This window comes from Porites lutea, chromosome 2, assembly GCF_958299795.1.
Source record: "Porites lutea chromosome 2, jaPorLute2.1, whole genome shotgun sequence".
In the NCBI taxonomy this organism is placed as follows: domain Eukaryota; kingdom Metazoa; phylum Cnidaria; class Anthozoa; order Scleractinia; family Poritidae; genus Porites; species Porites lutea.
Window position 1 is genome coordinate 2073677 of NC_133202.1, and position 24145 is coordinate 2097821.

At 39.3% G+C, this 24145-nt stretch overlaps 2 protein-coding genes across 4 annotated transcripts in view; both read right to left on the reverse strand.

The window, feature by feature from the left end:
* Window positions 1-22442, reverse strand: LOC140927365 (uncharacterized). Of its 2 annotated transcripts, none has more exons than XM_073377001.1 (8): window positions 22297-22442; window positions 7187-7678; window positions 6662-6853; window positions 5173-5316; window positions 4146-4334; window positions 3205-3438; window positions 1934-2077; window positions 1-1188 (listed from the first exon to the last, which is right to left on the reverse strand). In XM_073377001.1, exons 2-8 carry the CDS (start codon window positions 7676-7678, stop codon window positions 928-930), a joined length of 1656 nt encoding a protein of 551 aa, XP_073233102.1. In that variant the 5' UTR covers window positions 22297-22442; the 3' UTR covers window positions 1-927. The 2 variants fall into 2 exon arrangements, with proteins under 2 accessions (XP_073233102.1, XP_073233101.1); XM_073377000.1 differs by lacking the exon at window positions 22297-22442 and adding an exon at window positions 8287-8548.
* LOC140927366 (uncharacterized) overlaps window positions 16546-24145 on the reverse strand; it is a 17838-nt gene continuing 10238 nt past the window's right edge. Inside the window, exons 1-3 of one of the 2 annotated variants that reach the window (XM_073377002.1) lie at window positions 18767-18964; window positions 17935-18075; window positions 16546-16789 (exon numbers count right to left, since the gene is read on the reverse strand). In XM_073377002.1, coding sequence (XP_073233103.1) covers window positions 16712-16789; window positions 17935-18075; window positions 18767-18961 — 414 coding nt within the window. In that variant the 5' untranslated portion in view covers window positions 18962-18964 and the 3' untranslated portion in view covers window positions 16546-16711. Of the gene's footprint in view, window positions 16790-17934; window positions 18076-18766; window positions 18965-24145 lie in introns of those variants that run through there. The other variant, XM_073377003.1, reaches the window with a different exon arrangement.

Consider the following 24145-nt stretch of genomic DNA (forward strand, 5'->3'; position numbering starts at 1 on the left):
TACGGTAAACTGTATTTTATTATATCTACTTGAATCTATTACCTGAATTCTCAAACAAATCCTTTATATTCACGACCATTTTAAATTACGCAATATGAAACTATGATTAAACTCACACACTGAGCTTGGGCTGCCTGTGGTCGGAGGTGAACCATCTTTGTAAAACGAAGACTTCATTCCTAACTACCCTTCTCGCCTTCCCGGTGGAAGTACAACCGAGCCTCGTCGTCCCTATCAAAAGGCTATCGTTTGGTCGGGTCCGGAACATCTTTATGAAAATAGAACAACCAGAGGTGGACGGAAGCCGCTTGAGCAACTTTAAACATATATTTTCGTTGTTGAATAAGAAGAGGATCGACGGCGCCCCGGCCTCAAACGGTCAATGTGAGAAAACGGAAGAGGGGATAGACTGTGAACCAACCGAGAACATGATGATGACGCAAACTGCTCCCTATGATCCAATGTTATAATTGGGCCTGATTACAGGTTAAAAATATGGAAACGGTTTATATATAAGTCCGCCAGCCGTGTTAAAGTTGCAGCGATTTTTGTAAGTTTCAGTGTTCAATTCTCTCTTACGTGGTCCTTTCCCAGAGAATTTTATTTATCAACCGAAACGAAAATAGAGCCTGACCACGTTACTATATTTTTCACATATTACGATAAAACACTTTTTAACGGTGCATTGTAAAACACCTGTTACTGGGTTGTAAATTATTAATATTATAACCTTCTTATTCAAATGCGTACACAGGTATTCCTGTCTTTTAAGTCTTTAACACGAAAAATATGCGCTACTCACTGTCTGATACTTAGTATCATGACCTACCATGCGATAAAGCACTAAATACGTACAGCGTATAATACGGCTATCTAGAATGTACCAAAATGAAGCTGGTACACAGCCTTTTATTTCTGAGTCGGTTCTTAAGGGTGTGGGATGTAAAAAGGTGGGGGACATTGTTCCGGATATTGAACTACATGTTGGCCCGGATGAACAGACGGTTGAAAGGCTGTCTGTTGCCCTCCCTGTGCCTGTTGGGGCATTATGACCACACCAGGTTGGACGACTGTTTGGCCTGCTGGCACCTGTTGAAGCGGCAATTCTTGCATTCGTTGTTGACGGTACAACTTGTACAGAAAAGTAATATCCACAATGAATATTATCCAGGAGATGTAGCCCAAACCCTGTTGAAAAACGAGATATAGATTTAAATTGCAAAACATTAACTTCATCTGTGAAACCTCAACAATTTAATATTGAGATGAGCTGAACAATAAGTCATTAAATTTTCCTTGTATTTGGTTGTATTTTTCAGTCATTACGCTATAAAAATAACTCGGGATATCTCAAAGTCCTTTTTTCGAACTTCACATTAGCTCAACCCATCTGGAACTGCAATAACGCTGATGAGTTGCTGCAAACAGAAACGTTCTGATGATACCTGTAAAGATGAGGTTTTTATGACCTCTACTGTATTGTAAACAATGACTTATTTTTATATGAGGAAATCTCTTTAACAGCTATATCCTTACTTAAGGTGACTTCGTAAATTCTGTTTCTGGAGCCGGTAGCAATAAAATTATAAATTACTGCAGCTATGAGAAAATCTTAAACCATCGAAGCTTCAGACAATTCCGACCTTTGGTGATCATTAGTGTAAAGTTGTATCCCGTTCATCCATCAAGCCATCCGAAAAGTAATGGCGGGGCAAACAAGAACTATGAACTATTAAGATAATGATGATGGTAATAATGATGATGATGATGATGATGATGATGATGATGATGATGATGATGATGACGGTGATAATGACAATGCTAATGTGGAAAAATCTTTTGATCAGGGGGTTCAAACGATGATTAGATAGGTGCTGTCAATATACTAATTTAGATCCAAGATGGTATTAATCGCGTTTAACCGGTTACTTACCAGGCCAATAAACAGAGCAAGAACGTACTGCTTCTTATCGGGATACACATTTTTGTAGACCTTTGCAAAGTCCACCACAAGAGGAGTGAGGTTTCCACAGGAAGCAATCAGCAAGATGGCCAGGAAAACGTAAAACAAAAAAACCTACAGAAAGGGAGGATGCGGATCAGATTATACTATTCAATTAGCCAACCGCCGATCTCATTAGTCTCTCCACAGAGTACATGCATGAATCTACAGTTAGAGACTTATCATAGTTTTCAAAAATAGACTCATAATTGTAAATGTGGGTAATCATGACGAATAATCAGGCGCGGACCCAACCGGTTTCCACCGTTTTACAAAAATAGGTCAGATTTTTCATGAATAAATATATTTTTAATATAAAAAAAAGACTTTACAAGTTGAAATCTTGCCAATATCCTGTCTGAATGACTCAGGAACCCAGCAAAGGGGACCTTTGGGAGTTAAAATCCAAAAAGTTTCCCGAGGGAGCGCGCATGCCCACGGACCAGTCCCCCTAGAATTTCCGCCTCTGACGCTGATCCGCGCCTGAATAAGACAATCACAACTGAGAATAAAGTGCGCATGTTTGAAGCAGGGAGCGGAATGAGAAGTTAACAGGAGAAGTATTTGTCTCGTTGACGTTAGGGCTTCACAGCTCAACGCGGTCAAACCAAATTAATTTACAAAAGCTAAGCAAAGTACTTCTAAGTCAAGGTTGCTACTTTCAGTGTTGAAAGTTTATGATTTCAAGTTCACAAATACGCTGTCAATTTACTAAACTTTCTTTTCTTTCACAAGTTCCGAGTGTTTGAAAACTGAAACAAGTGTTTTCCTCGGGACCATTTTCCGGTATTGTTTTACTTGGTCGCGAACGTTTTCAACAAAATGTGGCTTAATACTTTGAGAACAATGGAAAGATATTACGAGCAGTCTTCATAGCCAATGTAAAATAACACCACGGCTTAACTGACAGACGACCAATAACATCGCGACCAATTGACCAATCAGGTCAATAACCAGAGTTTATTAATACCATCAACTGACGCGATACAAGTCACTTTGACACTGAAGATAACTACCGCATGCACAGGTTGTCGAAACGTCAGTCACTGTCAACAACAACAGTCCTATTCAGGACTACGTTCACTCGAACGATCATACTCAACCTACTTAAGGAAGACGCCTCAAGCGTTTGACCGCGTTGGAGGTTAGGGCTGAGTAAGGAGATGACACTGGGGGAGGGGTAAGTAGTCATGATCACTTACCGTCAGGGTCCAAGGTGAGGAACGACTGCTGATCTTGTCGAAACTGAATATAGATATCATAGCCAAGAGGATGACCATCACCCAGTCGAAAATAGTGATTCCTCTGAAGAATTCTTCTTTTGAAAGATCAAGAGTTGAAGATGATGTACCACTGGAGGAAGCAGCTTCAGCTTGTCTTATTACATCCATGTCGAAATATTTCAAGATGCACACCCACGCTCCAAACAGTAAGGCCTTGTAAGAAGTAAAACGCAGCAAAGTCAAATGACTTTCTTTGAATTACTTTTAGTACCGTATTTTTTTGAAAATTATTATTCATGTGTAGTGTTACCAAATAAACGTCTGCTTTTTATTTGTGGTACGGTGTTTGTTGGTTTGTTTTTTCTCTTTGAGCAAGACAACATGAAAGTACAAGTTTGATCGAGAGTTTTTCGTGGAGATCCTTTATTACACCAGTTCATGATCAAGGCCGACCTATAAAGGGATTATATGATTAAAATCATTTCGTCGAGAACGAGGGGAAAGCTAGGTAGGGGAAGTTAACCAAGATTTCCTTAATTTTTCCTTTTGGATGAGGGAAACGGCCGGGCTCTATTATCCGTACACAAGGAGTGTCAAGTTGATTCAGTAATTCTTGGGATATCATTATCATCGTCATTAATTATTATTAATCATTTTGGCCTTAAACACCCAGGGAGGACGATATTGGAGAATGGTGTATTGGAGAGATGAAGGTTTTATAGTGCAATTTCTTAACTACATTTCTTGGGATTTGATAGCACAAAAAGTCACCTTTAGTGACGGCAAATGAAAGCACAACGTTTCTTCTATCGGGAAGTCTCAAGTTGCTTTTGTCTTTGCTGTTTTGTTATTTATGTTTATATTTCTTTTATCTCTTGGGCATGGATCTATCTCCCTTGCATAAAGGTAAACTAACTTACCAATTCTGCAAATTTGATGTAGAACACCGGCGATTTCACGTATTCCGAGTTAATATCCCAAACCCTTCTCTGGGGGGGTCCGGCTTGCGGCGCAGGGCCTGGAAGCTCCTGCGCTCTCTGTGTCTGAAATAACCTATAATTCAGTACCATATCCACGACGAACAAAATACAGGAAATAAAGCCAAAGGCCTGTAAAGCAAAAGGACAAGTAAGGATGTTAATAAAATGTCATTGAAATTTTATTGGGAAATCTTTGGGCGATTGCCGAGAAGGATGTTTTCCTTCTTAAAAGGTCTATCTTGCCTCTGTTGAGGTAGTGGTGGTGTTACTTTCTTCGAATAAAAATATTTCTCTTAGCTTAATAGGAACTTAAGGAAGCGGGTTTTAAGCTTGCGATAAGTGGCCCTTTAATTCTAATAGCAGTGGTTCGATCGGCCTTCAGTGCTCATCTGGTTAATGTTTTACCTGACGTTAGCTGGCTCATTGCTAAGATTTTTCCAAAAGTATGCACCATTTCCCAAATACCCCAACCCACATCCCTCCCACTCCACCCCATACTACAAAGTGTTCATGCTTCATATATCCAGCTTGAACTGAGCTATAGATATCACTTTCCCTGCCTTTTCTCTAAATATCTCGCTCCACCAATAAATCACGTGTTTCTTCTCTGAAAACAGACATTCGGGTGTAAAAAAGAAAAAAAATACGTTGTTTAGAAAAAAACTATTTCAAAGAATTAAACAGGCAGAGTTAAATGAATTGAGGGATATTGTGCTTTTTTGATTTATATTTGCTTTTTTAGATAATTCGCTTTATATTTTTATCATACTGCGAAGATCAACTTTTTCAGATCAGACACGCACGTGCGTATAGCCTCCCACGCTGTCGTTCTTAAGGGTTCCTCACGCGTTCCTGACCCCTAAGAACGTCTGCGTGGGAGGCTAACGTGCGTACTGTGCGTACAGGTAGCAACGCCCCTGGTTAGCGAGTAGCAAAAAAAAACCAAAAACAAATAAACAATTCCTACCAAGGCGATGTAAACAGCAATGACTCTTCCCTTGCTTTCATCTGTGAACAATTTGTAAACTTTTCCCAAATCCACAGCTCTAGGTACCAGGTTTGCGGTGCAAGCCAATAACAAGGCGAACAAGATGAAGTAATTAACCACAGACTGAAAAACAAAACGTCAAATCAGTCCACAAAAGCAGTCATGTACGCTGGGCCTCAGTTGTTCAACGCGAATACATCCCTTTCCACTGGATAGCGCATGCGCAATGGGCCATTATCGGGTTGCCCCATGCCTTTGTTTCAATGCAAGGATAAGGCTATGCTCACAAAATGGCGGATAACTTTTTTTGCCGATACGAAAAAGCTTTCCGGTATAGTATGAACACCTATCCGATAGGTGACTCTCCACTTGAAATCAGTGCAGCGTGTCGCGTCTTCGCTCCGTTACAAAATCGCGTCGAAATCACCGTTCTTATGTGTGAACAGAGGCCCTATCCGGTATCGGTTTCGTCCAAGCGCAAAAGCTATCTCCGGTAGAGTGTGAACAAAGCTTCAGCGCAAAGCATTGAAACGAAAATAGTTACTGATTTGGAATTGAAAAAAAAAAAAGGGTAGAAATTATAACGTCCGGCAACATTTTATTATTATGCATTATACTCATTATCTGTCTTCTCATTGGCTAACAGCAGCATAAATGAATCATTTGCATCGCTATAAAGGTTTTATCTGTTCGGTCGTCCTAGGAGCGGTGAAGACCTTTCCCGAATTTTCAGGGCTTGTTTTCGCCTATCCCGAAAATAACAGCCTACAGTGAAAGCTTCACGAAAACTTAACATTACCTAACGAGTTCGTTCAGTCGACCTTGATTATTCCGCATTCACAAAAACTTACCCAGTAACTCTTTATGACTAATAGAGTTCAGCCAAATTAATAAAATAAAATGATAAAATATTGCTCAGTTTTTCGTCTTTTTCTAATATTCGTTATTTGATCAACAGTGTTATGTCTGCACCAGGTACTAAATTGCGAAGGAGGTGAATGGAAATTTGATTTGATTTGGAAGACTGGCGTCCAACTTTTGCTGTCGCATAAGGCAAAGTATAAAATAGATTCGAAGGTCAAAATCAATATAATAGTCAAATTCTATACATCTAGCAGTTGATCAACGTACATCGTCATCATCATCAGTCGAAGAGCAGTCGACTGTAAAGCGTCTCCAACTGGCTCGGTCTTGGGTAGTGGGCAACGCACAACGTACAATAGAAGATAAAAAACGTAAAATATCGATCTCTAAAACTGAAACTGTTGCTTTATTAAGACTTAAACTCGCTATTATTTCTTTGACCCACTCACTCGTTCATGAGTGCACACTATCCTCCCAAGCACATTGGCTCGTCACGCAATCCTCCCCGACGAACGTGGGGAAGTAACGCGTGAAGAAGCCCTAACTGAACGTCTGCGTGGGATGCTAGAGTGCAGACCTGTTATGACTGGAGATGGAAACTTACCGTTATAGTAAACAACGAAAGGCGCCTGCAGTTGCACATCTTAGGGAGGCTTAGAGTGTAAATTATCAGATAGAGTATGACCATAATCCAGCTGAAAATCATGATCCCTTTAAAGAAGTTGGCTTTTGCGTCTTCGGCCGCGAGGCCGTCCGTATACCTCAGGATACTTGCCCATGCTCCTAAAAGAGTGACCTAAGAGAGAAAAACACGGCAAGAAGTTTCTTAAGTAATTCCGTAATTCCGTGTAAGAACTGCTTTTGTCTTTGAGCACGAAGCGAAGAGCTCTTTCGTTTACTTTTCCTATCGGATGCGTTTCGCTGCAGAAATGACACACAGTAGTCAAAATGATGGGCAAAAAAAAATTGGTAAATGTTTTTCCTTATATCAAGAGCTAGAATGTGATCAAGTGATCATGAAATAAATTGGAAATAGACTTAAAGCAGCACTGTTTATCTTTATTCGTAACACACACCAAATTAAATCAATTGCCAATTATACGAAAACATTTATAAGAGCAGTACTCACGAATTCAGCTATCTTGATGTAACAAAGAGGTGATTTGAGAAACCCAGTATCAATATTGATTTCACATCCACCTTGTGCGGCTTGCTGTTGAGGCTGCAGATACTGACCAGGGACCCCCTGAATATAAACTGGTTGTCCTGGTTGCACAGGCTGACCAGGACCACCCGGAACAAACCCCGTTTGTCCCGGTTGCATCTTCTGCCCCTCTTGCGCAGGCTGACCAACCGGGACATAGTAATACTGAATTGGCTGTCCCTGCGGCGTTGTTGCAGGTTGACCAGGAGGAACCTGGATAAAAACCGGCTGACCCGGTTGGACAGGTTGTCCTGGCTGACCGGGCGCCATCTGGTACATAATTGGTTGACCAGGTACAGCGGTAATCGGCTGCCCAGCTGAAGCTTGTTGTTGTTGAGACAGCACTGGTTGACCAGAGGGAGGTTTGGATTGAGTTTCCTGAACGACCGGAATTAGGGCGGGTTTTTCACTTTCCATCTAGAATGTAAAAAAGAATGGCTAATTTGTTAATCATAATATTCACTTTCTAAACGGTGAAGATAGACAATTGTACAAATAAACTGAACATAGTTCACAAATTGGTGCTTCAGTGAATCAGTGAGCAAGCCCAGTCGAAAGTAATCGAGCATGAGGTTCGAGATATTGAGTTTGATAACTGAACGTTCGATATTGACTACCTCTTGTTAAAGCTTATGAGAAATTACCTCTTGCTTTTTAAAAGCTGGAAAAACAGTAGTATCTTTCTATTACAGTTTGTCTGACGAAAGCGATATACCGTGATTATCCGTAATGAGACAGAACGGAAAACCATTTTGCAACTTGTTTATCACAGCTGCAAGGAGCCTCCCACGCAAATGTTCTAGTCATCACGCATTTGTGGGCGAGGAACGCTTGACGAAGCCCCAAGAACGTCTGTAAAGTCCGCGAAAGTTGAGGGAAACCCACTGAAATAAATTGTTTTTCTTTCGAATTTCTTTAACCCATGTGAGACTTACCATAGCTCCACCTTCAAAGCCTTAGGAGGTAAAAGTTGAGAAGCAGTGAGTGAAGGTCAGTAAAGAGGTAATCGAGTGGAAAATACTTACTTTTTAATAACTTAGATTAGCGCGTTGTGTTCTTCCGCAATCTTTAAACTCTTGAACAGTGCAAATTTCTACAATGTAAGGAATGCTGTAAACAGGCCAAACACGATCAATACGAAGAGTACCGTTGGTGACCTGGAAAATTCCTCAACTGGCACAAATCCTCGAACACTTACGAAGGCAAATTATTTTTCGGTTTTCTTTTCTGTTGATTGTATAAAACAAATAGATTTCATGTTACAGTGCGTCCTTTTCAGTAATATTTCACAGAAGGCATCGGAATGTGGCAAGAACATCAATTACACACTCGCCTGTGGTTAGTGTACAACTTTTTTGTTTTTACCACACTTTGACGTTATCTGTTACCTATTACTATACAGATGCACGGCAACACGGAATCTGTCTGTAATAAACTTAAAGAACAGTTGAGCCTCTGTGTGAAACCACCCTTCGTAAGCGACTATTTAGCTCCCATAAGCGACCGTCGACTATCCAAAACACCAAAATCTTTCCAGTCAAATCACTACACCGTTGACTACAGTTGGAAACTGTCGCCGGACGAACACCTCTTCGTAAGCGACCGCGACCACTTTTTGGGGTTACGGTTTTACGGAATTTTCCATTGTTTTAGCCTCTTGTAGGCGACCACTTGACGCACGGCTTTCTCTCTATGCTCAACACTCAGACTATGCGAAGATCTTTTGGTCCTGACTAGTGCAATAGATAAAAACCGACATCGGAAACCAATCAATAAATCAGTAATTGTCGATAATCACTTTTTGACTGATATCGATTCAGTTTGGGTCAATCGATAGAGATCGATAGCAACAACTTAGCTTGTTGTCAGCGCTAACGAATGAACAATTTTAGCGATATCATCGAGTTCATGATCTTTCATTACCTTCGTGGTTCAAAACCCAATAATGCATTGAACACTGGGCCTCGTTTAAAAAACTTGCGAACAGCTAGCGATTGGGGTTATATTATGTGTTTTTATTTGTTCCTCCGTTTACTTTCGAATTATACATCTTTGGCTTGTTTAGCTGATCGGTTTTATATGTTAAATAGCCACTGAGCACTCTTTGCCTTCTTCGTCCGCCAAGTCGAAACGCAATTGAAACTGTGCCGAATTGGCCTTCTCCCCGGCCTTCTCCTTTTCCCCCAACTTAGATTCGGCAGAAACGTAAATCGACGGGATTTACAGTCCTAGTGTTGGGTGTAATTTGTAAAATAAATTTCGCTACAAATTTACCCGTTCAAAGCCACTGAAACAATGTACATATGTTCAGGAAACAACGTTTTTTGCCAATGTAAATCGCCAAAACACATGGAAATTTAAGTGCCGATTAAAATCGATAATTTCGATAAAAATCAATTAAAATTGATAATCATCGATTAGAAACAATTTTTCCTATTTTTATTTTCAATTGAATCGATCAATTTTATCGATAGTTCTCGATTATTATCGAGTATCGACTTTATCGACTGAACTGATCAGATGTAGTGACAATATGGATATATATGTATCGTAACCAAGAAATTGTGTGCAATGAATTCTCTAGCCTGCGTAGCTGGCGGGATTCCCCGGGAGGGGGGGGGGCACTTGGGTATTTTTGGGTGGGTGTGTGCCGCCCAGGACTGCAAATTGGCACCCCGTTCTAAAAAAAATTTCCCCTAAAACTGATACCCCGTTCTAGAAAAAGGCCATTTTTTTATACTCCGTTCTAAGGTGCAAAGAGTACAACAGTTTGCTTGTTAACGCATTGAACCGTATTTTCAAAAGCAATCTGTCCTTGAATAATTTCAAATGGCTGCTTACAAAGCTTTCGTGCGTTCGAAAAATTATACTCCGTTCTAGAAAACGCCTCTGAAATGGATACCCCGTTCTAAATCAGGAGCTTCAAAATCACGACCCCGTTGGGCGGCACATACCCGTAGGGGTAATGTATGGGAGTACCCCCCCCCCCCCGGGCGGGATTCTTATGCCCAGGGAACGTTTTTTGGCGGCGGACGGACATCAAATTGACTTGTATACCCACCCTTCTCGCGTCTCCGCCGCGAAATTAATAGGGAGCTTTAACATCGGCGACGGCAACGGCAGCGAAAACGTCAGCTTTAAAATGAATTCCCGTTTTTTCAAACGTTGTCACGTTTATTCTAATTGGCTGAAAATGGCACATGTAGGTGAATTTCCCTGGAGTATATTTCTTGAGGACCACACTCAACATGTTTAGGGAGAGAAAAAGAAATTCGTCGTCGCTTGTTTACGTCCTCCGTAAAACTTGCAGTTAGGCATTTTCACGTCGTAGTCGTGCAACAGAAATGCGTGATGCACGTGCAAAGTTTCTGTTTTGCGTAATAAACCTATTGCTTTTTTGACGTCCTCGTTGCCGTCGCCGTCATCGTTGCTAAAGCTCCCTAATACAGCATACCCACACTAATCCTGTCAGCTACGCAGGCTATGAATTCTCCTTCAAAAAAAGATATGTTAGGACCTCTTCTTAGAAGAGACTCCTATGGCTCGATTCTCGAAAGCGACCATTTCCGGTATGCACTGCAACCACTGACTCTCTGCGGTTTGGGTGGAGGCACGCAAGCCAAAGCCACGGGGTCATAGCTTATGAAATCGAAATGATTTACTTGTTTGTCTGTGTTTTTGTTTCGTCATCTTTGAAGGGATTTGTATCAAAGCGGAGACGGCTTCTCCGTTCGAATTAAAAAACCCATTCAGAGCACAATCCCTTCATGCGCCAAAGAAGCGCAGTGAGTTTCTAAAACAATAACGGTGGTTTTTGGTACGGTGTCGCGGATCACGAAATGTGGTCACCTTTAGCCTACAGTCAACTCCCGGTAACTCGAACCCTCGATAACTTGAACCTCCCGCTAACTCGAAGCAAATTTTCATTTCCCTTTAGATCATTTTCTATATAATTTTACCCTCGACAACTCGAACTCCCAATAACTCGAACTTTTCTATATTTCCCTTGAAGGTTCGAATTATCGGGAGTCGACTGTATTTTGTTCTCTTTTAATAACAAATGCAAATCTAAAACTCGAGAAGTTTAGTAACTTGACTCCAGTTTCCAACACATCGAATAATCCTTGGGATTTTTATCTTAAGTTTATAAACAAACACTGATATAAGTTATGTGTATAGTTCACATAAATTTGATAAAATTATTACATTTTCTGTTGTATATTATTACATTTTCTGTTGTATATCTCAATGTTTCCATTGCGAGTCCATGTGACTAACTATCTCAGTTTACGGTTCATTTTCGTCACGACGCCAACATTTTTAAGTATCTACTTGTTGTTACTTTCGACAAGTGTGGCATGAAATGAAAGGCATATTTTTGCCCATTTTTCCTCTATGTAGCCCGATATTTAGACTCTCTCAGTTGGGTCATCAGTCTTAGATAAAGTATTTTTGAAAAGATGTCCAAATTCAGTTCGCGAAGCTGCAAACTTCGTGCTACTTGCGAAACATTTATAGCTAAATTTAGCAACATTTTATATCAGCGTGAACATATGTACACGATATTGCCTAAGTATGACAATTGCTCAAATCGATATTCCCAATTAATAGATCGGTTGCAGTAAAATAGCTAGTATATTATATCAATACACATCAGGGGCACCCAACGATTGTTTTCTGTACAATATCTGTTCGGAGAAGCAAAAATTGCCTAGAATTTTCTATAGCTTGAGGAAGGTTAAACATTTCTAGATGACCGTTCCACCATGTGCAATTATCGTAGCATATGTAATGAATTCCCTACGATTGTCTAGAGTTTAATTTTTCGCATGTCAGTCCCCAAATCAGCCTATTTTTCGTAGAAAAGAAAACCTAAAATTTTCGAGGAATCAGAAAAATTCCCACTTTCGTAAAACTGAAAATTACATCTAACATTTTCTGGAAAATAATACTGACTCAGGTTGCCCTAAGACGACCGAACAGATACAAATTTTATAGCGCCGTTTAGAATGCATTTCTTGAGATCTGAAAGTAATCTGGATAGCCTAAAAACTGTTTTAAATGCATTTAGGAGGAAACCATCGGTGGGTGCCCCTGACACATGTTGCACGTTTAGAAAAAGTTGATATATTTGTATGTCAAATAAGAGCTTAGGAAATAGCTTAGCTTACCTTAAACTTTGCGGCTATTATATCCAAGAGCTCTTGCTGTACGATGTCCTATGCCAAAAGAGGATCACTTTAATTTTGTAACACTGCAAAACGCTCGAGCAGGATTTATATATGGATGTTTTGTTGGTGGGCGTTGTTGATCTAGCGAGCTGCTAAAACGTCATGCCAAAGGTCACACAGCAGGCGTGATCCTAATTGTTGTATTTTCTCAGAACAAAAAACCGGAACTTATTAACTCACATAACCCTCCGCCTCTATGCTTACTTTGAATTATTATATGCTATTTTGCAAAAGTTGTATGGGTACAGCCTAATTAGTTCATAACCTTTACAGCTGTCTTTGCATAGATAAAGAACTCACGATTATTCGTGATTTGGCCTTCAATATGGACCAATTACCGGAAGTCATGCTACTTTTGCGAAATCACTTATGTCAGGTGCAGCATTATGATACGTGACGTCTGGTCCGTCTGATCAAAAAGGAAAAAATAAAAACATACTCTTATGTAGCAACCACTGAGAATGATGGAACAGGGAAAACAATAACGAAGGCTGCCGCTATTTAAGAGTAACCACTGACTCTTGAATAAGGACGGCCGCTTTAATAAATTGTTGAGATGTTTTTCACGTTCGCAATCCGAACAGCCGGACACAGCTTTTATTATTTCGTAATAAAACGGGAAGGTATGTAATTGTAATATTGTGTGTCTTTTTTCCACGAATTTGCTTAAACACTCTTCAACCCTTTTCCTTCTAACAGACAAAGCACAAACATTCTACTGTCAACAAATGATCTCAAGTCAGTTGTGTAGCAAGAATATGAGTAGAAGGAATATAGATGCAAAATACTGTTTTACGTAAAAAGTATTACTTCATTAATTAAATAGTAGTTAAGATAATACAATCGTAAAACATTAGGAATCAATAATAGTATTATAACCATCAATCACAGAATTCTTGATATGTTGACGAAAACTGGAAAACGGCTTTCTTAACAGCAATAGATAAAGACTTCCAAAGTTTTGGACCAGTGTAACTGAGAGAAAGAATGCTGTATTGAGTGGTATGAACTACGGTGGTCCGTAAGGGACATTTCAATTTTTTTTTGCTTAATTTATCGCGCGATAAGTTAAAATTATCGCGCGATAATTGGTCAGTTTATCGCTCTATAAATTGCAAAATGATGGTTGATGTTGCGTGACAAAGGGCAAAATGGTTTTTCCTCTTGAAGGTTTTTGTTGGAGTGAAGTTCTTTCCTGTTTTCAAAGTGTATTTTAGAGAGAGTTAGAGTTATTAAATTCTGTGGATATCCTCTCTTTGTAAGGTGCTTTTGGAATTCTTCTAGTCGGTTTTGAAAGTTTTCTTTTGAAGAATTTGTTCTGAGTAATAAAAGGGCTTCGCCTTTTATGAAGCCCTTCTTGACCCCTAATGGGTGGCAAGACGTGAAATGTGTATGCTTCACTTGGCTTAAAATGCCACGTTCCTACGTCGAGAATTGACGTACTGTTAGAACGTTTCCCTTTGTGACACAATTGTATCCAGAAATGTGACTTTGTTCTCAGAGATTTCTGCTGTGGCGTGGTGATTATGACACGTGGGTGGAAAGCGTGAGTCTGGCTTGTCAAACCCTTATGATATTTCAGTATGATCTTTATCCGACAGGCCCCGATCTGCAACTTGCGAGTACAACCTGTGGATGTCATGTTCATGGGCACGATTACAAGACACTAAATGAAAAACAAACGTTCAAAGTTGTAAAGACAGCCGGACTAAAATGTCCTCGAAAAACAATGGTAAAGGTGCCGTAAAAAGTACTTTATAGCCATATAAATTAAAAGAACAGATACCCCCGGACAAAGGGGTCAGTACACAAACTGAATACAACTTTACACAGCCAATGAGAACAAAAGATAAAGCAGCCAATCAAATCACACTACTGAAGAATGCAAACGAGTATAAAAGAGACTAAGAAATTCCTTTAGCTGAAATGAAACAGAGAGACTTCTCTCGTCTTCTCTATCGTTCCCTAGAATTCGATATGAATGAATTGAAGATATTAACAAAACAAGAAGGGCTTAGTTCATGGTACCACTGATAAACAAAAGAAAGAATTTCAAGATGAATTATATCAGAGAATTTTAGGAGTCTGAGAGACTTCAGCAATGGCTCAGAATGAGATCTAGGGTCAGAAAAAGTCATTATTCTGACGGCTTGCCACACCCCTCTTGGTAAACGTCCAACCTTGGAACTACATATTAGCACAGACGCTTCTTAATTACGCTTCTTTCTTGAAAATGGTAGAACCCAATAACATTTGTTTTTGCGTTGGTGCAGGTTATTGCTCATCACCGTGTTCTTTAAGAGTTTAGGTCTAGAGGGTCACGTGTTGACTAATAGAATTCAAACTGCTAAGAATATCCAACCTCGTCCCCAGAGCTTTTCCCTCAAAAAATGGTTGGGACCGCCCTACCCATTTTTTGAGGGAAAAACCCTGGGGACGAGGTTAAAGAATATCTTGTTACACTTGGCAAAGAGAAAAAACGTACTCCACTTTTACAGTAAAACTGAGCTAACTTGATCTCCCTAATATCTAGAACTAATTTTACTTTTGCTTTGGCGCCTCTCAGACTTTTTAACAATAACAGACCAAATTCTCGCTCGTTCATTGGTCGGGAGGCATGTCTATGAAAGTTTATCGCTTTCCTTGGGAGTTTTCAAAGTGAGGCTCTTGTGTATCAGTATTCTTTTATGTTGAGATAAAACTACTTTCGAGCAAGTGATGTTAGAGTTTACAGTTCATTTATTATAGTGGTTATGTAGGTAAATGTTACAGTTCCCGAAGTTTAAAAGAATGATAATTAAACAGTGATTATAGGAAAATTCTCTTTGGAGTTGATCGGGGGTCGCAATTTTTAGAATGGTATGGCGGGCATGGTTTTCTCTCAGTACAATTTGTGTGCCGATTATGATGAGTTTTCGTGCACATCCTGACAAACATCACAGTTTTTTCATGAATAGTTCGCGATCAGTAGCAAGAATTCATCTTTTCATTAAATGTAGACCCCTTTAACTTTTTATTTGTTAAAATGGAAGAGTTCGCAAAAGAAAACAATAGGAGTTTTTTAATCACGACGGTTTCGCAATAGACCTTTAAAGCTTGCATATTGTATATTTTGCTCTCTGTTACCCCAGAGAACTGTTTCTTTCAAATGTCGTCATATACACTTGCATCCACTTGAATATGTATGTACATGTATACATATATAATTTATGAAAAGACAGAAGGTAAATTCCCTGGAGAGCATCACGTGGTCTTAATTTGAAAGGCAAAACATACAAGCTAAAAAGGTCTATTGGTACGCGATGTTATTACTCCTACTTTTCAGGCCGAAACAATCAAGTGAAACGGACACAGCTGGCGGGGACTGGCGCTAAAACGGTCTGCGGTTTTAGAGAGGCCGGTCCGACAATTGCAAAGAGAAGCAAATACTGTATTTGACCGCCGACTTAACTTCAGTTAACTTGTGCCACTTGCTGAACGTTTGACGACGCTCGAAAACAATTCACACGAGCAAACCTTAGTTGAATGTAAGCAGTAGCTGCCTCGTTACATCACTGTTACATGTTCACTTCAGTTACTCGCGGTTTGAAAATTAAAGTAAACTTTTCGCTTCTCCCTTTCGTCTAGGACCATACAACAAGCAAAACACTGGCACTCGTCCGATCGATCACTGAAGTTAAATACAATCGCGACACTATATTATTGTTCTTTAATTCTGAACTAAACCTTTTCTCCTGTCATCAAATTTACCACAGGAACTAAAACAGGAATGAACAAATATGTCATAACACAGGGGCACCCAACGTCAATTTTCGGAAAATATCTGTTCAGTAGACAATTTGAGATCTAGAATTTTCGGAACATTTGTTTTAAAATTTCTTGCTTGTCTACCTCTCCTAGGATTTTCGAACATCTAAAAAATGGTATAATTGCCCATTTTAACGGATTTTTAGCCTAAAAAGCTCAACTAGAATTTTCGGAAGCCTTTTTCTGGCTGAAATTTTCGAAAAGGTAAGTTTTGATCCCTATAATTTTCGGATCACTAAGACTTTCAGCTAGGAAATCCGAACAGGATAAAAATATGCCTGTATCTACCTTTTAAATACTAAAATACGTTTAACAATGCTATGTTTAAGTTTAAGTGAACTATATTCTCGTTGAGTGCCCCTGATAACAGTTGACCAAACAATTTTAGGAGCCACAGTTGATTGACATTTGATCACATCTTTCCTCGCATTTTCATGAAGTGAAACACAGCCTCAATGATGAATGCAACCATGGAGAAGAATCCAAAGGCCTTAGAGGAAAGAAAAATAAGACATATTAGTCTAAGACAGAAAATTTCGAACTCATGTGTCTGTACGAACATTCTCCATAGGAAGTGACAGAGACCCCTACAATATTGCAGTCTTGAAAATTAAGAAAGGCTTAAGAAACTGAAACCTAGGAAGCACAAGAATCACTTCAGCAATTTCCCGTAGCGTAGCATATTAAACGTTTATCTCAAAAGTTGTTGTGGCAGCTTGTTGCTTAAAGCGAGTTAACCCTATTCAGAGCAGACGTTCTGGGCGTTTTTCAGCTTCCTTCCTTCCTTTGTAAAACTTCAAAACCGCTAAAATGATACGACCACCACAGTTGCATAGAATAATGTACTCACATAGGAGCCCATCGTGTTCTCAACATATCAAACATCTTGGCAAAATGTGATTGACTCAATGACGTAATTTGACGTCATTATGACGCTGGAGAGGCCGGCGGGGGTTGGTGAATACCCTCTCCCCAAGTTTGCATGTCTAAGCATGCACAAAATTTAAGGTTGGCAATGTTTTGCATCCTCCCATTCCCTTTTGCGTAAAGTCAGATACATGTCAACATGTGCAGTGGAGCCTTTATTGAGGGGACACCCTCAGGGCCAAGGTAAGTGTCCCCTGAATGGAGGTTGGGCTGGGGGTTTGTTAATAATTAACCAATAAGTTTAATATTTTTCTTCTATTGTACCTCGGCATCTGCTATAGTCATTATTTCAAACAGCTAGATAATGTATAAAAAATCATGATTGAATTTCTCGGCGACGCAGTGTGTGTTGAATTCCAACAAGTGCAATACATCCATTTAAGTGAGATAGTTCATGCTTTGAAAGATGTCGCCGTTGTATTGCATTGTGACTCGTGTATACTTAAACTTGTCAATAATTTTGTGGTCACTAACTTTTTGAGTGCTAAGGAATCCGCTGCGTTGAATGAATGTTAAACCCAGGTTTTAGGACCCAGAAAAGGTGTCCCTTTCCCCTGAATAGAGGTTTCCCTTCAACAGAGGAAACAAATACAAAGATTATGTGAACATTTTACCGGGACCAAATTTTGTGTCCCCTGAACAGAGGTGTCCCTTCAATAGAGGTGTCACAAAGGAGAGGTTTATAGTTTGTTGTTTTTTCCTACATACCGCTGCTGCAATCAGCTTATCTACTGAAAATCCAGACGGGCGATAACCACCATGAATGTCGTTCCATCTCCTGGCATCATCAGCTATCAGAGAGGAACTGATCAAAAGAAATACTGCCACAACAGCATCGAAGATCATCACCTACAATGCAATTTCAAGAAAGTCACAGAGTTTAACGAGCTGTGTTTTGGTTTCTATATAAGGGAACTAGGTAGACTAAGTATCCAAAAATGACGAACTGAAGACCAAAAAAATCAAAGAACAGTACGCTGCCCATTATTCCTGGCGCAAAAATATGCCTTCCTGAGTTTGAGCATTCGCATGCGGCAGTGACATGCTAATTCTGTTTGCCAGCCTGTTGCAGGCGTTCAGATTGTGGGGACGTCGCAAAAAGATGTGAGCAGGAAAAACAGCGAGAGGGTGACGTCTTTCCTTCCTTTTTTAACCCTCGCTCTCTTACTTCGCGCCGCACTCCATTATCTGAACGCCTGCGGGACTTTTTACGAGCACTTCCTCCAGTAAATGGCCTTAACAATTTTTGGTAATTTCGAGCAATATAACTTGTTTCCCATTTCGAATATGTAATGAGAAAACTGAGTCCTTTCAAAGCTTTTGGTGCCAATGGGGGATCTTGTGACAAATTTAAAATTGGAAAGGACCACTCAAAATGTCGCTACAGAAACTTAGTATACTATTATCGTCCCAAGTGCCGTGAGCAGGTGGTGTTTGGAATTGGTGGGAAAGGTGATTAAGATGATAACACCAAAAAAGCTGGGAGATGGTTATCACTGTATTCAACCATGTAATTTTTTTCATAATATGAGACTCTTACCAGCAAGTCCCCGCATATAGTGGAATCGATTGCAAGTGTAAATATCGTTGTCATCGCGTCGAAGGCGATACAACAACATGAAACAAGTCTGGCGATAACCAAGAGCCACGAGGTGATGGTGGCAAAGAGAAAAAAGTCCATCCGCCCCCAGGAACTTGAACCTTTAAAGTCGGCAGCCAAGGAAAACGCTATCATCAACAATAACTAAAAGAATAAGAACAAAACATAAACTACGCCGAAAGAAAGGTGCTTCAAGAGGGTGCTTTGGTAACGACTTATATAAAACAATAGCAGATTTTACGTTACTATATATTTTGTGTCTTTAGAGTAAAAGAGAGGCAGGAGTTGAGTTTGTTTGTTCTTATTTCAACTCTTACACTGTTCCACTCGCCAGTTAAAATTAAATTTGTACTCAGTTAAACTCGCGCTTAGCTCTGACTTAGCTCGCAAAGAAACGCTTAATTGCTTGGCTGTTTACGTCAGCCTCATCAGTATGGGCATTTCTCTTGGTATGGGGAATGTATAATATACTATTAAAAAGGAACTTACAAATTCAACAAATTTGATTATTCCAGGGATTATGTACTCCTTGGTAAGACCTGGAGCCTTTTCAGTGTCTTGATTCTCTGGATCCGCCATCTTTTTGAATAAAGGCTATCTAACATAAAAAAAAATGTTAAATTATGTGTTAAATTAGGCAAGTTACCAGTAAAATTAAAGGGAAGTTCTTTTCATTGCTAAGCCGCTATAGCAGTGGAAAAAGAGGAGAAGAGACGAGGTTTCAGAGCCGGCAAGTGTTAAAAGTTCATGCAGTATTTTCAGACGCGCTTTTTTACAATTTACTTTTGACTATCCTCTGTTTTTGAAGCGAGAAAGATACTGAATTACAGCTGACGGATAATTAGTATAGGTAATAGCATGATTTGTAGTGATATTTGCAATAAATACACGAGTTATATTTCGAAGTTGTTATATGTAATTTCACGAGCCGTTAGGCGAGTGAAATTTGAGACAATTTTGAAATATCACGAGTGGTATTTATGCCAAATATCTGACGTACAAATCATGCTATTATTTGTTTATACTACTACCCACAAAAGGTTTGTAATTTTCATATGTAGGTATTTCAAATTAAGCTGAAATACTACTGCTCAGTAAGCCAATCAAATTGCAGAAATTTCTCATGTAGTAGTATAAACAAGCCAATACGGAACTGGTTGTAATAATAATAATAAATGTTATTTAGCCAGGGTTGTAAATGTTATTTAGGGTTGTTATTTAGCCAGGGTTGTAAATGTTATTTAGCCAGGGTTGTAGGTTAGGGTTACGTTAATGATCTGAATAATTTTTTTTTTGCTTCAGTAGAATTTTCACTCATTGGCTCAGTTCGATATCGTTAGTTTGACGTAAAAGGAACAATCAGATATCAACGAGACCTGGCCAGTTATGATCTACAGCATAGATATTTGCTGTTTTTACAAATTCAAAACCAAGCTGGCAAGCATTCGATCAATTTTCCTAGCGTTTATTCGCGCTTCTGATCTCTTTTTCCCTTTCAACGAACGCACGGAAGGAATTTTCGAGTTAAGGCGAACTTGAAGCTTGGAGATGCAAATGAGATCAATTACACGAGATGTATGTGCTTTGAACCTGTCTAAAACCTGGTTTCGGGCCGGCTTCGGTTTCCTGGTCTACAGGCGACGGTCTGCAACACGATGGGTAGATGGATAGACCATCACCACACCATCATAGACCATCACCACACCAGACAAGCGAGTATTTTAGCGATGAGGGATGTCATGTTTGTTTGACTTGATCGATTTTGATGCGAAAATGGCCGGGGTCTCGTGCACATGGACTGGGCATTTTGGAAATCTCACTAAATTTGTTACGTGACCTAGACTGATTCGTGTGGACGGAACAATGCGGTTTCGGTTAGCGGATTTCTGACTGGTTTTTCACTTTCCATCTAGAATGTAAAAAAGAGGCTAATAAATGATGATGATGATGATGAGCACTGGTGACATTGATGAGGAATGCGATATGGAGGGAGACAGACATCTGTTATCGAATCACGCAGACATCGAAGCTACTATAAACAATACAATCGAGCATTTCCTGTATGAGGATATCTTTTCGTGAACAGAAGAAAATTTTCTTGAATCTCGTTCGCCGAGGCCAGGACGTTTTCGCGATTCTTCCAACGGGCTCTGGGAGACCTTAATTTTTCTACTCTTTCCACGAATAATGAACGCAATCAAAGGAAAAGTTAGCGAGTCAATTTCCACGATCATCATCGTTGCGCCTCTCGAAGCCATAATGAAACCAACTGAAGCTCAAGCGATTTGGAAAAACAGCAACAATAGCCATAGGTTGGGGGCAGGAGGAAGGCATGGACAACAACAACAACAACAACATAAGCTTTATTTGCATGACTATAATTATGTAGTTACAGTATTGCAAAAGCTTTAACATAAAAAAACAACAACAAAAAAACAAGCAAACAAACAAATCATAACAATGAAAATGCAATGCTATGATTACTATAGTCAATCAAGTGTCATCAGCATGATTTGATAACAAATTATTACGTAAATAATTACATAATGAGACAAATTTCAACAAATGTGAATTTACGACAAAGACACGGCCATGTGGAAGGAAGGTGTGCGTGTGAGATCATTTATGGAAGCCCAGAAAGGCAAAAAAAATCTTATTTGAAAGATTATTTAGCTGCAATAAAAAGATTAATGCTTTAACAGAGGTCAAAGAAAGCAGTACTTAACTGCATCTGGAATCAAATTCTTTCAGAAACAAACCGCAGGAACTAATTGCCCAGTATGCATGACTGACCGTTAGACTCCGAGCGACAGAAATTAGATTTGCTTAGTTTTAAAAAAGAAGGAAAACCTCTGATGTTGTTTATTGAAAGCTGACTCAGCTCTTTAAGATACACTCTTTCAACATTTCGTTACAAGTTTATAAACAAACACTGATACAAGTTATGTGTAGTTAACGTTCAAATAATTTTGATAAAATTATTACATTTCCTGTTGTATATCGATGTTTCCATTGCAAGTCCGTGTGACTCACTATCTCAGTTTACGTTCCATTTTCGCAACCACGCAAACATAATAAAGTACTTTCAACAAGTGTGGCATGAAATGAAAGGCATTTTTTGCCCATTCTTCCTCTATGTAGCCCCATATTTAGACTCTCTCAGTTGAGTAATCAGTCTCAGATAAAGTATTTTTGAAAAGATATCCAACTTCAGGTCGCGAAGCTGCAAACTTCGTGCTGTAGTAATTTGCGTAACATTTATAGCTACATTTAGCAACATTTCATGTTAGCGTAAACATATCTACACAATATTGGCGGAATATGACAATTGCTCAAATCGATATTCCCAATAGATCGGTTACAGTAGAACAGCTAGTACATGTATATCAATACTGACATGTTCTACTTAGAAAAAGTAGTATATTTGTAAGTCAAATAAGAGCTTATATTTAGGAAATAGCTTAGCCTACCTTAATCTTTGCGGCTTATGTTATGCTGTACGATGTCCTATGCCAAAAGAGGATCACTTTAGCTTTGTAACAATGCAAAACGCACGAGCAGGATTTATATATGGATGTTTTATGGCTGGGCGTTGCTGATCTAGCGAGCTGCTAAAACTGACGTCATGAAAAAGTTCACAGAGCGGGCGTGATCCTAATTGTTGTATTTTCTCAGAACTAAACCCGGAACTTATTAACTCACACAATCCTCCGCCCCTATGCCTATATACTTTGAATTATTATATGCTACTTTGCAACGGTTGTATGGGTACTGCCTAATTAGATCATATCATTTACAGCTGCCTTTGTATAGATAAAGAAATCACTATTATTCGTGATTAGAGTTCATGCAGAAAGGACGCATTACCGGAAGTCATGCCACTTTTGCGAAATCAGTTCCTGTTGTATATCGATGTTTCCATTGCGAGTCCGTGTGACTCACTATCTCAGTTTACGTTTCATTTTCGCAACCACGCAAACATAATAAAGTACTTTCAACAAGTGTGGCATGAAATGAAAGGCATTTTTTGCCCATTCTTCTCCTATGTAGCCCGATATTTAGACTCTCTCAGTTGAGTAATCAGTCTCAGATAAAGTATTTTTGAAAAGATATCCAACTTCCGGTCGCGAAGCTGCAAACTTCGTGCTGTAGTAATTTGCGTAACATTTATAGCTACATTTAGCAACATTTCATGTTAGCGTAAACATATATACACGATATTGGCGGAATATGACAATTGCTCAAATCGATATTCCCAATAGATCGGTTGCAGTAAAATAGTTAGTACATGTATATCAATACTGACATGTTGTACGATTAGAAAAAGTTGATATATTTGTAAGTCAAATAAGAGCCTAGGAAATAGCTTAGCCTACATTAATCTTTGCGGCTGTTATGGTGTATGATGTACTATGCCAAAAGAGGATCACTTTAGCTTTGTAACACTGCAAGACGCACGAGCAGGATTTATATATGGATGTTTTTTGGCTGGTCGTTGCTGATCTAGAGAGCTGCTAAAACTGAAGTCATGAAAAAGTTCACATAGCAAGCGTGATCCTAATTGTTGTATTTTCTCAGAACTAGAACCGGAACTTATTAACTCACAGAACCCTCCGCCCCTAGGCCTACTTTGATTTATTATATGCTATTTTGCAAAAGTTGTATGGGTACTGCCTGATTAGATCATAACCTTTACAGCTGCCTTAATTTGTATAGATAAAGAACTCACTATTATTCGTGATTAGAGTTCAGAATGGATGCGCGCATTACGGGAAGTCATGCCACTTTTGCGAAATCAGTTCCTGTTGTATATCGATGTTTCCATTGCGAGTCCGTGTGACTCACTATCTCAGTTTAGGTTTCATTTTCGCAATGACACAAAAATAATAAAGTACTTTCAACAAGTGTGGCATGAAATGAAAGGCATTTTTTGCCCATTCTTCCTCTATGTAGCCCGATATTTAGACTCTCTCAGTTGAGTAATCAGTCTCAGATAAAGTATTATTGAAAAGATATCCAACTTCAGGTGGCGAAGTTGCAAACGTCGTGCTGTAGTAACTTGCGATATATTTGATATATATTTGTCGGTCAAATAAGAGCTTAGGAAATATATAGCTTAGCCTACCTTAATCTTTGCGGCTTATGTTATGCTGTACGATGTCCTATGCCAAAAGAGGATCACTTTAGCTTTGTAACACTGCAAAACGCACGAGCAGGATTTATATATGGATGTTTTGTGGCTGGGCGTTGCTGATCTAGCGAGCTGCTAAAACGTCATGGAAACGTTCACAGAGCAGGCGTGATCCTAATTGTTGTATT

Bases quoted from the DNA above. Each gene is read 5' to 3' on its own strand.
- LOC140927365 (XM_073377001.1), bottom strand. From the start codon at position 7,678: ATGGAAAGTGAAAAACCCGCCCTAATTCCGGTCGTTCAGGAAACTCAA. The intron at 5,317-6,661 runs GTAAGTTTCCAT...TTTGTTTTTCAG, and splicing joins TTTCGTTGTTTACTATAACG to TCTGTGGTTAATTACTTCAT. The intron at 2,078-3,204 runs GTAAGTGATCAT...CCCTTTCTGTAG, and splicing joins CCTCACCTTGGACCCTGACG to GTTTTTTTGTTTTACGTTTT.